At 37.8% G+C, this 15,100-nt stretch overlaps 2 protein-coding genes across 2 annotated transcripts in view; both read left to right on the forward strand.

Annotated features, from left to right (window-relative positions):
* The first annotated feature begins 484 nt into the window (after positions 1-484).
* LOC141432017 (retinoid-inducible serine carboxypeptidase-like) lies at positions 485-6,287 on the forward strand. The gene is made up of 8 exons (XM_074093375.1): positions 485-594; positions 677-900; positions 1,265-1,364; positions 1,433-1,563; positions 1,648-1,963; positions 2,710-2,907; positions 4,146-4,300; positions 6,175-6,287. The coding sequence occupies exons 1-8, from the start codon at positions 543-545 to the stop codon at positions 6,235-6,237; spliced, it is 1,239 nt and encodes a 412-aa protein (XP_073949476.1). The 5' UTR covers positions 485-542; the 3' UTR covers positions 6,238-6,287.
* A 1,833-nt stretch (positions 6,288-8,120) lies between these two features.
* LOC141431740 (uncharacterized) overlaps positions 8,121-15,100 on the forward strand; it is a 19,339-nt gene continuing 12,359 nt past the window's right edge. The window contains exons 1-9 of the mRNA XM_074092917.1: positions 8,121-8,408; positions 9,193-9,422; positions 9,492-9,591; positions 9,663-9,805; positions 9,954-10,245; positions 10,398-10,571; positions 11,225-11,302; positions 11,862-12,016; positions 12,891-12,947. Coding sequence (XP_073949018.1) covers positions 8,294-8,408; positions 9,193-9,422; positions 9,492-9,591; positions 9,663-9,805; positions 9,954-10,245; positions 10,398-10,571; positions 11,225-11,302; positions 11,862-12,016; positions 12,891-12,947 — 1,344 coding nt within the window. The 5' untranslated portion in view covers positions 8,121-8,293. The remainder of the gene's footprint in view (positions 8,409-9,192; positions 9,423-9,491; positions 9,592-9,662; positions 9,806-9,953; positions 10,246-10,397; positions 10,572-11,224; positions 11,303-11,861; positions 12,017-12,890; positions 12,948-15,100) is intronic.

A 15,100-nucleotide genomic window follows, 5' to 3' on the forward strand; every position in this document is an offset into this window, starting at 1 on the left:
ATAAACTAAAATAATACTTAGTTATAACTTTCTACAACGCAAAGAATCTTTGACGTGCTCATCTGAGACAGCGTCCTTTATAAATAAAGCAGATTGTCGTGCCAGGTGTCATGCCTACGATTAAATCGTGAATGCTGACGAATTATTCGCAATACTACGACAATAGAGATTCTTCAGTTTAACTAATAGCTTGGTTATTACTTTGTCATTAGGTACTTAGTAAAAACGTGGAATATAATGGATAAGCATAATGATGTCCCATTATGTTACCATATTTAAAAAAAAATACAGTTTTTGAAATACAAATGTGAACGAAAAAAGTATTTCTTTTTAATTATTTGCACAGAAATACGTAGAGGCACGCGGGCATTAAGGTAGAACTGAAATTGTTTCACTCCGTAATCCTGATTGTGAACTAACTTGATAAGCTTTATCAACGATTATTGATATTGTAATTCGATTAAATACTTAAGAATAATTTTATTGTACGGTATTAGCTGGTGTCTAACGTTTACTCGACACAGTGTAACGCATCACCTAAAATGTTATATTATTGGTTAATTATTTCAACAGTATTATGCTGTTTAGTGAACGGTAAAAAACTAAATTACAGCCGAATTGCGATATCTTCATTTTAAGTATGGTGAAGTGGTTAAATAATTGTATTTTATTGCAGGTCAATTTGGACCATTTAAGCAGGACTTCGACTATGTAACAGTACGTAGAGGTGCTCATATGTTCTACTGGTTGTTTTATACGACTGCTGATGTTCCCAACTACACTGAACGGCCTCTCATCGTTTGGCTGCAAGGTGGACCGGGAGGCTCGTCCACTGGAATTGGTAATTTCGAGATATTAGGACCTCTCGACTTGTCACTTCAGGAAAGGAACTACACTTGGGTAAGCTCAGCTGACAATATTAAGGCAAAAATAAAGCAATTAAAGTAATATAACACGTGACATTTAAATAAATACTCATTAAAATTTCATTTCATTTTTTTACCAGCTTCTTCCCGCGACTCCGGCTGTGAAAATACTTTTATCACTATCCCGCAGGAAGTATGCAAATTTTCAGGATAAAAACTGTCATAACGTACCTACCCATGATCTCAAGTTATCTTAATAGCAAATTTATTTTAAATCGGTTCAGCGGTTTTTATAAACTTATGCATGAAGAGGTAACAGACAGACACGCATACTTTCGCATCTATATTGTTAGTAAGGATTATATTTTCTGTTATGTCAATCAATTTATTGATTACAGGTAAATAATTTCAACGTCCTCTTTGTTGATAATCCCGTAGGCACGGGTTACAGCTATGTCGATGATTGGAGCTATTACACTACAACAAATGACCAAATCGGTAATTAAATTTGGCTGTCGTAATACCTACTTCAAAAAATACTTTTCACAAATATAAACGCTTTGCAGCTGTGGACTTTGTTAATCTCATGCGAGGCTTCTATGAGTCGCATCCGGAGTTCGAGGGAGTACCGCTTTACATTTACGGGCAGTCCTATGGTGGAAAAATGGCTGTCGACATGGGTCTACGAATGCATGAGGTGAGAAAATAACAAATACGTACGAGGCATTGTTTAAATTAAGAGGAATGTCGATGTTTATAGTCCGTATCTTTATTTTCGTAGGCGGAACAAGCCCAAACAATTAGATCCAACCTGCGTGGTATAGCTATGGGTAACGCCTGGATACATCCCGTGGACCTCACTCTTACATGGGGCCCACTACTACTAGCGGCTGGTTTGGTCGATGACGCCGGCTACGAAAATATCCAAAAAGCTGCGAGAGAAGCAGAAAGACTGTTCAACGAGGGCTTGTATGTAGAGTCTACTCTACAATGGGCGGCTACACAACGGGAAGTGTTCGCTGCAACTCATAACGTTGACTTCTATAATATTTTAACCAAGATGCCAGCTTGGGGGCCGGAAACTAGGAGTGATTATGGTAAATAGGTCCCTGTTTAATATATCAAAATGTTAATTAAGCTATTTGACCTGTATAAGTAGGTACCTTAACGGAGTACGAGTAATTCAGGGAACACTGTTTACGTTTCGCGTATTACCGAAAAGGCTAACCACGTAATTTGGGGGATCGTGTAATTTGCTTGTAATAGCTAACAAAGATGTAAACTTGGTAATCGAAAATGATTTCTATTAGAACCTTTATTTATCACTACTTATTAACTATGTTCTAACTATTGCTGAATCGATAAAATACAGTTTATAAGATTTTTTTATATTCTGAGCCTGAATCGTTACGGCAAACCTTTTTTTGTTCCTTTTTTCGGGCAATTGTTTAAATTTGGTACAATATTTATTGGTTGGTTTAAATCAAATCAAAAAAATTAAAATCTGTTTAAAAAAATATATACCTCGTTGAGTTTATTAACGGATTCTTCTCAACAGAGGTTTTTCCGAACCGGTGGTAGTTTTTTTTTGACATTCATAAGTGCTTGTTATAGCCTAAATTGAATTAAGATATTTTGACTCTGACTTTGACTTTGAATCTTATTTGTCGATTTACAAACACTTTAGTAACTCAAATTGACTTTAAATTTGGTGTTAAGGTTAATTTGTATATTATGTAGATTAAATGTCAAGGTGTACATATGTAAATACATACCAATGTCAGCAAAATAAATGACCTAAATTACATTTTAAGTAAAATAAAAACTTTTCTTCGTCATCTAGAAATAGCGAGGGAGATCATGATTCGTGACCTGTCTTTCACGTCGATGACGAGACAGGAAGAGTACAACCTCAACTATCTGATGAACAATCCAGTGAAGGAGGCGCTGCGGATACCTGCCCACGTTCGGTGGGGCTCGCAGTCTGGTCGAGTGTTCGACATGCTTAGGGGAGACTTTATGAAGCCAGTCACCGAAGGAAGTAAGTTAATTAATACCTTCTTAATTCATTATTACAATTATTGAACTGACCAGCAATGCAAATAAAGCTACAGGTTTGCTGTTGAATTACAAATAGTAGTTTGTAGATTTTTGTTTGCTTTTTAGTTTTAAATGAAAAGATTAAGTGTACACACACTATGTGCGTGTGTGCTTGTGTGTATTGCCGCTCGAATTTCGAAGTTCCACGAAACAATTGATATAATGCGACAATTGATATTATTTTTATTTGATATGATGCAATTTGTCTTAAAAACCATACTTATTTTTATTGTTATTAATTCGATTTGATTGTGATGTTGTGATTTGATGTGGTTAGGTTAGGTTAGAAGCTCCTATCCTTGGAAATTATATCAAATGTTGTTACACCGATCATTACACACCCGTCTGTGTGTGTACGTGTGTGTAAGTGCATTTTTGTGAATGCACAAGTAAAATATAGCTCTATCCCCTTCACACCTCCAGGGTACAACAAAAAAGCTGGCGCAGCGGCTGAAACGCCCGAGAGCAAGAAAATATTAAAATACCATAGTTTCACTTTCAGATTCGAGAAGTGCACTTCAACACCGATGCCTATGATGTCATAAAACTTATATATTTCTTGCAATGTAACCCACCTAAATTGTTTTGCAATGGATTCCATCTCATGTTGGGGTAGCTGGTAATGAGCAGGCAGGTAGATTGGTTAGCCTGGCTGTCACATTGATCGTCTTTCTAAGCCATATGGTACTGAATTAGTGCAAGTGGCTAAGGAGGAGTGCTTTTCCAAATGGCAGGAACTTTTTAGTACAGCATCGTTGACAAAGGGCATTTGGTATGGTACCATGCAGAATAAGGTATTTAAAGTTCCCTGGTTTGATTGTGCCGGCCTTTCCAGGGGCTTCTTGTGTTAGCACTACGTGTTCGATCTGGTCACATTCCACTTAATTGTTTTTTGCATTTGATGAGAGTTGTGCAAACACATTTTGTATGAGATGTAATAAGGAAGATTTGGATTTGGAATTTGATCAGAATACATCAGGTCAGGTGTTTTGGATGGTATGGGCTTTTTCAATGTTCAATGGAAGTGAGAAATGTAAGTTCTCAGTCGACCTTTCCACAGGACCAATCAGACATTGACAAAGTCTCACTGCAAGGGCCTCTTATTTGCGCAGGATTGGTTCAAACATTTTTTGTTCGATATCTATTGTCTCCTAAATTTCTAATTTATGTAACTTCAAGGTCAACTGATGTGGATGGATCGCTTGCAATGGCCCGGAGCTGACAACTACAGGAACGCCTCTAGAAATCCAATTTGGGAAAACAATCAGCTAGAAGGATATTCGAAATCTTATGGAAACTTAAGATTCTTTTGGATAAATGTTGCTGGCCACAGCGTAAGTTGAATAAAGTTTAACACACACTTGTCTTGCTTGTTACCCCACTGCAAAGAGAGGTACTTATTGTTTTTCGCGCGTATCTTGTATGTAAGTATGTAATATTCTTTATTACCTCATATCTCTCAAACCACTGGTCGGATTGAGACAATTAAGGTATCATTAGAATCGTCTCAGCAACCCAAGTGTCCTTAGATAGGTGAGGTTAAAAAAAAATACGGAATGTAAACTGTTGCATGCGTCATTATTACGCGTAGACTGTAGACTTTGTAGAGCCGGCCACACACGCTAGGTTTTGCGTGTCGGTTTCGCGTGTGCAAGCAATACCAACAGGCTGACCGAGTTTCATAGGGGCACACACACGTAACGACAAACCTGCACAAACTCTCAGTTGAAACCATCATGGCACCGGTAGAGCCGGCCACATACGCTACGTTATAACCGATGGTTATGCCTGCACAGTTTATTTGTGCAGGCATTTATAACCAAAAAATATAAAATTTCATATACTTATTTATTTCAAATTTTGCTTATGCCTGTACAAATGAACTCCGCAGGCATAACCACCGGTTATAACCTGGCGTGTGTGGCCGGCTTAGGTGGATGCTAATGTTGTGTAGTGTAGACCGTGTACGATCTACCCTCATTCTTGCGCGTCGACTCGCGTAATAAGGGCTATCGCGTATGAATTCGTCACTAGAGGCGCTAGTGTAGCGTCTCCGAAATGTCAAATCTCATAGTTTTTGGGTGAGCTACGCAGGTTTATTTAGAATTAGAATCATTTTGTGAATATTTTGCAATATCTGAAATTAATTATGGCAAATATGCGTTCCGGGGCAGTGAATGTCTGTATTTTGAGACAGTTTTGTCTTTCAGAAACCTTTGTCCTCCCTTTTTTCCGAACAAAGCGGGGACTATGCGACACTGTGGCATGCTCGATATTTTTATGGTACGGTTTTAAGGTGTATTAAATATGATTTTAATCTAAACTTTGTTTTCATGCCCGTAATAACAGACTTTGAAAGCCATACTTAAAAACCTCACGCTACAGTACGCCATCTAGTGAGACAAAAACGATAGCCCTCATTACGTCTTATATGATGGGCTAGTTTCCTATAGAAATCCAAGTAGTCCGTCAGCTAGGTTATCATAATTTATTGGACACGTATTTATTTTTTCTTTTGTTAATTAAATAAAAGATGATGAAGATTACAGCCGGTTCGCGTTTTCTAGTCCGCGTAACGTCACGCCGTGCAACACTGTTTTAACATGAAACTGGCCCGTGATTGACCCCTATCTCACCTGGTGAAAAGTGCAGAGGCCAAAGGTGTGTCAGTGTCACTGGTTTAGTAACAGCCTATTCACTCTAGCCTTGAAGATTGAGTAAGGAAAAAATACCTTAAGATTTGGAATTGAAATAAAAAATACAAAAAGATTCCAAAAACCAATCTTAATTTGATTGCTTAATAATAACGATATCTCTTGTCCGGGTGAGCGGTTAGTTCCAATGGAATGCTGAAAGTTTTTCGATGAGGGCTACGGCATAGATGTCGCTAGTATCGCTGCTTAAGTGGCTAAATAAGAAACAACACAAGCTGAGATATGAGGTGCATAGGAGAAATTCGTGTCTGTACCGTTGTCCAGCGGTGGTGTAGCGGTATAGCACGTGGCACGGAATGCCGAGGACCTGGGTTCGATTCCCAGCGCTGGTCTTACTTTCGAAAAATACCTGCCCAAAATTGTATGTAATGTAACTAACGGATTAATTAGAATAATATTAGAATAATAATAATTAAAAACTGTTTAAGTTTAATCGCCATTGTTGCTGCACAATCCAAAATAATTAGACGTACTATCTTTGTGATTTATTTTAGGTCCCAAGGGACAATCCAGCTGGAGCTAATGCTTTCCTACGAGATATGACCAGATTCGGTTGATAATTACGGCACTTTCCAATTTTGTAAATATATTTTTTTTGTATGATTAATTTTTGTTTTATTACATAACCCAAAAAACCTAGTAAGCTAATAAAAAATGTTCTACTGCACTTATTTTTGTTTTAGAGAATGACACAACCTATATGTGAGTCTAATAGTATATATGTACTGACGTTAGGTACATGATATATAATCACCTTTATCAACGTAGATTGACACTTGAAAAAAACCCCCGACTTTGTCACTTCAAAGTTCAATATCTCAAAAACGGCTGAACCGATTTTGGTGAAACATATCTATATCTAAGAACCATCGCTAGAAAACCTGATTTCAAATAAAAAAAATGCATTCAAATCGGTCCAGCCGTTTAAGAGCTACGGTGCCACAGACAGACAGACAAACATATAGCGGTCAAACTTATAACACCCCTCTTTTTGCGTCGGGGGTTAAAAAAGGACGCAGATGAAGCGCCTATATTTTTGAATTCCATATTTATTAAAAATTGGATATAATTAGGTCGATATTAGGTAACTTAGTGCTACATATCTTTGTGATAAATAGATAACTTTGTTTGCCGTATATTGTCTGGAATCTAAGCAGTGCAAAGCTAAGTGTGTGTGAGTGTGGGGTATAAGTGTGTGTGGGGGTAACTGAGCCACGGCATAATACTTATACAAGGTGTTAATTAAATAACTGAAAACCAGAAAGTAGTTTGCTCAGAATCGTCAGTAGAATCGATTACATTATGTCTTAAATCAGGTTGTGTTTGTGTTTTTAATACCTTTTTACTGTGCCCAGTCCAAAAGTTACGAAAGCAACATGCAAATGTTTAAGCGAGGTTGCGTACTACGAGTATAAGTACATAATATTTAGGTAATTTAATACTGGCCGTTTCGCTGTCAGTTTGGTTTTCTTCTAAAAACGTCAAAGCGCAAAAACAATTACAAAATATGAGTGTAGAGTTAGAAATCAAGTAGAATTATAGATTTAGCAGAACACATATTTTTTGAAATAATGAAGCTATTCGAAAATAAATGCAATCAATTACTTTAAAAGAAAAAAAAATGGGGTGTCTGAGGTTTTCAGTTATTTAATTAACACCTTGTATAAATAAATATATATTAAAGATCCAGAAGCGGCAAAAGCCGTAGACCTGAAAAGTAACTTGTTTTTTTTTGCTCTAATAAGAATAAGTAAGTATTAAATATCCATCCTTTTATGCATTAAAAATGGGCAAGATAGAAAACTTCAGCGTGGCGGCAGAGCCAACACCTAGGTAACTAGAGGTAGAAACAGCATCTTACTAGTAACCGTTTATTTACCGCTATTGCGCGGGTAAAATGCAATATGTCGGGATAAAAACTATCCTATGTCCTTTCTAGAGAATCAACCTATCTCCATGCCAAATTTCGTCTAAATTGGTTCATTAGTTTAAGCATGAAAAGGCAACAGACAGACAGAGAAACTTTCGCATTTATAATATTAATAAAGTAAGAAGACTGCAAACGAGACTTCGACATGGAAGTATTTACAATTATTACTCTCTTGTTTAATATACTTTAATATATAAATAACGTTAAAACACGAAAAAAGACAACGGTGGTTCACAGAGCTATCTGGATGTTGATTTGGTTAATAAGTTACGAAGTACCTACATACCTATGCGGCCCTCCCTTTGACTTATTATAGAAAGAAGGTAGGTATAAGCAAGATATAAGTAAGTACACAAGGACGTATTTCGTAGATTGCACGGATTTATATAGCTCTCCCACTATCCGCTGGCGATCCACAATCAAGTCCCAAATCATAACTTGGTAAATACTAAGATAGAAATTCTAAGAATTTCATCAAATGGGGAATAACCAAAGTGATTAAAACTGTACATGAAATCATTAACTCACTATCGAAGTAAATCGCCTTAAAAATGATAATCAGATACCTATAATACACTATCGATAGATAAACAAATACTACCATAATCTTGGGACTGCATTATTTGAGAATTTAGTGATATACAATTTGGTTTAGTAATCAATTAGGCAGGTAGAATATAACAATGGTGAAAAAATCAGTTATTATAATTTCGGTAACTGCTGGTGTGGTGATAGCCGCCGGCTTAGGTGTGCTTATTTGGTGGCTGGTCGCTGGACGTGACCCTTTTACAACAGTGGGTAAGTATAACATATTATGCAAAAGGTGATAAAAAAGTCAGTTCTCAATGTTAAAGAAGCACTCTTACCTAATCTTTGTCCAGTATTGAAACATTCAGTTAATTACCTAAGTATGTTATTTTATTCTTAACTCCAATATATTGAAGCGAAAATTAAATTTTAAGCCTGAGACATACCCTTTCCCTCCCTCCCTCCCCCTTCCTCTTAAAGATCGCTAAGCTATAAGTTCGCCTTTGGCTCTGTGCCTTTGGACATGTTATTCGCTTGGTGTCTGATAATTTCATGTGTTTTATGCAGTCGAGGGCATAAATATCTGTACAGCCATCTAGTCAAGAATTCTCGGAATGTAAACACCAACCTTATGGTTAGAGGCATAAAGATGCGTGGATATTTTTGACGCCTTTGATGTACCTTCAGCACGCACGGCCCAGGGCCCCGCGATGCGTTGGGGCCCCCTAGTCTCTACTCCATTACCAAACGATAACCGATAGCTACTCCACTCTCGCCTGAAAATCAGGCTTAGGTACCGAATGCAGCATGTTGTGCCCAGGGCCTCTAATAGGTAAAAGACGGTCCTGTGTACCTTCTCGTAAACAACTGACTGAAAGTATGCTTCTATGCACACTACCGATCACCTCACGCATGATAATAATGCTGTGAACGATGTATATTACCTAATATCAGCATCTCTTTATACGTAGTCTTTACTACTTTACTGTAGTCATACTAGTCGTACTATTTCAGTAAATCATTATGCAAATAATAAATCTGACCTTCTTGACAGAGCTCAACAGCCGATCTATAGGCGATGTTGAAAACACAGCAGCGGTCACCAGAATACGACGCAGCGGTGACATGTTCTGGTGGTTCTTCCCATCGCATGCCGAAGAACCTACTTCCCGACCAATCATTCTATGGCTTGATGGGGTGACAGGAGCTCCGCCAAGTTTACTCGCCAATTTCGGAATGTTCGGACCATATGATTTCAATCTAAACAAACGTAATGAGTCTTGGGTAAGGATTTGACAAAGCGAGAACTTGTGGAATCTGTGAATTGCGGTCACTTAGCTTTTGCCTTTGCAGGTCGATCAATACAATCTGTTATTCGTGGATGCGCCTTTAGGCACCGGCTTCAGTGCGGCACAATCGGATAGTTCAATTCCAAATACCCTTGAGGAGAACAGTAAGCCCCACTTTTGATGTTGATTGAAATTAATTATCACGGTTCCGTAAACCATTTGTGTTCGATTTCAGTTGATCACTTGATGTTTACTTTGGAATCGTTTTACTCAATGCATGGCGGGTATGAAGATACACCCCTTTACATATTTGGCCAAGGTCATGGATCGCAGTTGGGGCTGGCTCTCGCTCTTCGTCTGACGGGAGAAAATGAAATTGTAAGTAATTTCAAGTAGGTTAATAATTGACGCATATTTTTTTGCCTTTGCAAATTTCAATACCTAATTAAATCTATTAATACCTAGTTCATCTAATGAATCGTTTGTGTTTTGGGCTTGGTTAAGAAGTCTGGTTTTTATATTTCAGGCATTTACTCACAATCTTTCTGGCATTGTAATCGCCAATGGAATAGTATCTCCAGCTCTTGCTCTAACGAAACTCAGCTTTTACTTGTGGGAGCTCGGATACGTGGACGAGAACGGGCGCGAGGCTATTGAGAGATTCTCAAAGGAAACCACCGATTTAGTTAACAACGGACAACTGGGAGCAGCTTTTGATCACTTCTTGTCGTTGGGCGAATACACAAACGAAATTGTTGGAGCGGCGGCCGTTAATTTAGGACACATTGTTGAAAAATTGCCACGTGACGCCCGGCAAGGTCATGCACTCACTTACATAAGCTATTGTGCACCGCAATTATGCCAAACCAGACTAACTAGGATACTGACGCTCGCTCGTTAAATCCGGTAATTGGTTCTAGTTACCTACTGAAGCTTCAAAGGAAAATTCCAATGTTAATTTAATTTTCAGGATATTTTGGACAGCAAGAATACCTCAACCGCATGTTTGACATTGACACGTCCAGGTTTATGGACACCACTGTAGCATCTGCCTTGGGAATCAGTCGCGGTTCTTACGGCGCGCGACAAAATGCTGCTCTCCTGGCATTTAGAAGTTCGTTTATGGAGCCAGACACCAACAAAAGTATGCTTATATTATAATGCATCAAGTACATATATACGAGGGGTTTCCGAACCCGGTAGCATTCTGCAAAATAAAATTCACTCTCACATTACTTAGAAGCACAACCTATGATACCAAAAACTAAGTAAATACTTACCCTACGATCTTTTGATTAGCTAGATACCTTTAAGATACGTGTAATTTATTTCATTATTTATACATATAGGTATAGAAATAAAACTGTAAGAGATCTGTCTGAAACTGTTTGAATTTACATGGAATACATTTAGAAAGTGTTAACAATATTTCTCCTAGCATTCCTGAGAAAATATATCGTGACAGACAGACAGCCAGACGAATAGCGTAGTGATTTTAAAATGATTATTTTTTTCTTTTGAGCTACGGAACTCTAAAAATATGGTTGATATTTTATACTATATTATACGTTGCGTTTTGTGACAGGCTAAAATAGATCTAATTCCAGGCGGATAAAGTCGCGGGCACAGCTAGTACTACTTTAATAAATGTGTCGAGAATCACCAACGCGATAAGTTTATGGATTTCTTCTTGAGGAGTTTAACAAACTCTCAGAACTCGCTATTATACGCTTCAATACAATAATCCATAAAATTAAATAAAAGGTGTCATGTGATTGTAATCTTCATTGTTCCCAGTTGAATACATACTCCAAAACACGGATCTCAGCGTGACTATCTACAACGGCAACCTAGACGCAGTGTCCAACACACCAGGTACTTCACCTTTTAGCTGCAATGTAAAGTGAAATATTAATTTCACAGCTAATACAATAAATTTGCGATAAATGATTATGTCAATGAGAATTACTAATTTGCAATGGGTACACTTGTATGTAGATCAAGTAGGTAACTACCATATATATATACCGACCTAAAAATATACTAGAGAAATTATTGGGTCTTTATCCTTACCGATCCCTTAAAGGGATAAGTTGACCTTTATACCATCAGCCAAATATGTGGGTCACCCTAAAGTTGATATTTGTTTTCATCTCATAAAACAATAATGCCAATAGTAATAATGACGTGTCTGTCAACTAGAAAGTTTGACTTTAGCGACATATTTATTTGATAGGAACTTGCTTAAAAATTGATAGATCACTTATTTGGCTGACGGTACATCTTATGAAGACTTTGTACATCTTAGCAAGACTGCAATTCCATAGTTCTAAAGACCCGAAATTTCGAAAATCAGACTGATTGTTAACCTAACGTAACCTAACTGTAATCTTTATTTCTCAACAAAACTTTATTAGGTTTAACCGTGTTGCAGGTCAACTGGAGTGGGTAAATGCACTCCAATGGCCGGGTCAGCAGGCGTTCCTGAGTAGTCCTCGGCAGACTCTCATCGTCAACAGACAGGTCCAAGGCTACTTCAGAGAGACAGACCGATTTGCATTCTACTGGATAAATGCTGCTGGCCAATCGGCAAGAAACTTTAACAATTTTTAATTTAACCCATAAACTAACATACTTACTTATTTAGGTCTAGCTTTTGCCTGCTTCTTTGTTTGGCCAGAATTCGTTTATCGCTGTTCCGTGGGAACCACCTATGCAATATGGTGGTTGCTCATTAGCGTTTGGTGTCTACCATTGCAAAGGTGATTCTAAGTACAAAAACTCGTCGCCCGAAGTGCCATAAACCATCAGCGCACTAGAGACTAGGGGATATTCTTAGTTAGTAAATGAACTGAAACGATTACTTTGCTTACCCATGACCATAAGGTCGCGGTTATGATAGCTACGTTTATAGTTAGTTATAGTTTAGATGTAGACTGATATCTGGGAGCACGGTAAACGGTTGTGTTGCTCTGACGATGAGCTCTGATTGAGTTCAAAACGCGTCAGCGTAGTGTGGTGGTGGTGGGAGATGGTTCGTGCGTTTTTTGTGTGTTCGTACAGTGTGGAGATGGAGGAACTGCATGAACACACGTTTCTCGCATGAACGTAGCTATTATAAGGTCGCGGGTGAGCAAAGTACTAATTGTTTCAGTTTATTGATATGGACCTCCGCAAAGTAACGACTGATTCAAATAGTTAGTAAAGACAAGTTAATTAATAATAATAAAAGAAAATGTCCTATGGCCTTCCTAGCCTAGGGTCTCAAACTATTTCCAAACCAAACTTTATCTAATTTGGTTTAGCTATTTAGCAGTGAGGTGAGGAGATAACAGACACACAGAATTAGTTTTGCATTTATTATATTAGCATGGAGTATGGATACCTAGGATCATTTTAGAATCTAAAATGTTTTAGATAACGCTTGTTGAAGTTACGGGTTTAGATAACATTATGGTTACAGGTTCCCCTGGACAGCCCAGAAACCATGAGACGTGTTGTGGATCGAATAACATCAACATAAGGTTATTAAAATAAAAATAGCCAGTAAATTCAAAACACTATTTTATAATTTGCTAACCTAACCTATCCTATCCTATTTATAGGGAACGATACGAAACGATAGAGTAACATGTCAATATGAAAAATGTACTATCTAATAACCACCTACCAAACTACTCTACCTACCATAATGAACCTCAACACGCCTCTCAAATGCAAGTTTATTGCTTTTCATAAGTTATCAACGCAACATAAACAAATAAAACAATTTGTACCTAGTACTACCTTAAGCAATTAAATGATACAACAGAACAAACTTAAAGGTCAACTCGTTGACAAAAAAAACTATGGATTAGCAAGGTTTAAGACCTAAGCCATTCAAACATCTATTATGTTTTATGCTAGGCAGTGCTTTTGTCAATACATCTGCCAACATGGATTCCGTAGTACATGTCCAACATTATATTATTGTTGTCTTTAAAACACCCCTAATAAAATGATACTTATATCAATATGTTACTTCTACCATGAAAGACGGGATCCTGCGCAAGAAAAACATCGCTGATTGACTATCGTTATAAATAGATATAGTTGCATACCCTGGTAACTTCATTTCTGTTAGCAGACTTTGAAGATATAGACCTTCCTTGAATGCTTCCGCAAGACTGACGTACTCCGCTTCACAACTAGACGTCGCTACTGTCTTCTGTTTTCTAGAGGACCAAGAAATACTAGCTCTCCTAGAATACAACAATACCAGAATAAGATTTCCGATCTATTGGGCAACTACCCCAATTTGCATCACAGTATGCTTGAATCGGCTTACCAGTTTTCTATAACTCAGACCATAGTTCGCCGGTGCCTTGAGAGTAGCGTAAGACCCTTTTTGCTGCCTTCCAGTGACTCAAATTAGATTACTTACAAACTGAGCAAGTTTAACAACAGTTTCGTAATGTCAGGCCTTGTTGCTACAGACAATACATAAGCGAACCAATTAGTTCGCGGTATGGCCATTTTTCTTCGACTTTGTCTTTTTGGTTCGCTTGAAAAATATATCTGACAATTCATCGGAGTTTTACAAGAATTGCAGTTAGATAGACAAATTTTTCCAAAATAGTCTTGACATACCTTCCTGTGACATGTAATGCCATTTTCATTTTTTTTAATGTCTATCCCAAAAAGTATTTAACCTTTCCGTAATCTTGAGATCGAACTCCTTTTCAATTCGTCTTTAAATCTGCATATCCGGCCTTCACAGTCTGATGCAATCAGTACATCGTCTCAAAAACAAGGACAAATAATATTTTGCCATCTTGATGCCTCATATACAGACATGGCTCATTAGAGACTGTTTCTAAATCCCATCTCTTTTTTAGTTTCTTGTCAAACCGTATATTCCATTGTCGCCCAGCCTGTTTTACCCATATAAAGATTTCTTTAGTAGACATGTATCACCTCCAGTTTTCAAACCCTCGAGCATTTCCTTTGCGTTTTTCACTACCACTGGATCATCGTCATTTATCATGGCCAATTTTAACAAACATTCCTTTAGTAAGCGTGGATACGCATGTAAATCTGTTCATCCAAGTTTCCATTTAAGTATGCAGTATTGATATCCACTTGATGAATCTCTAAGTCCATCTCTACAGCAATTGCCATCATTAATCGTACTGTTTCTAATCTGGCAAACTGGCGCAAATGTTTTCTCATAATCCACTCCAAAACGCTGGCTAAATCCTTGTGCCACTAACCTGGCCTTTTCTTAGTAGTTTTATCGACGTTTATTTTGGTGGTAAGTACGTACCTAGCCAACGACATTTGTGTTTGGTGGTGTTTTGACAATAATCCAGGTGCCCTTTTGTACTAGGCTCCTTATTTCGGACAGTATGGCAGCTTCCCATTCCGAGCGTTCAGAGCTACGTAAAGCGTCGTTCAAAAGATATTTCTGAAGCTGCGCCTGCGTAGTCGATGCAATCGCTATACTCTTCTGTCTTCTGACTCGCTATTTCTTTCTTCTACTTCAACATAGTTGTAGACCTTCCTCGGTCGTCCTGGGCGACCCGTACGAATTACTTTTGGCCTACCGGATCCTCTTCTTACTACCACTTCACACTCTTGATCTGGATTTAATTCAAGATCTTTGTTTCTTCTACATTTTCTGGTCCTCGATCT

This window comes from Choristoneura fumiferana, chromosome 10, assembly GCF_025370935.1.
Source record: "Choristoneura fumiferana chromosome 10, NRCan_CFum_1, whole genome shotgun sequence".
Classification (NCBI taxonomy): Eukaryota; Metazoa; Arthropoda; class Insecta; order Lepidoptera; family Tortricidae; genus Choristoneura; species Choristoneura fumiferana.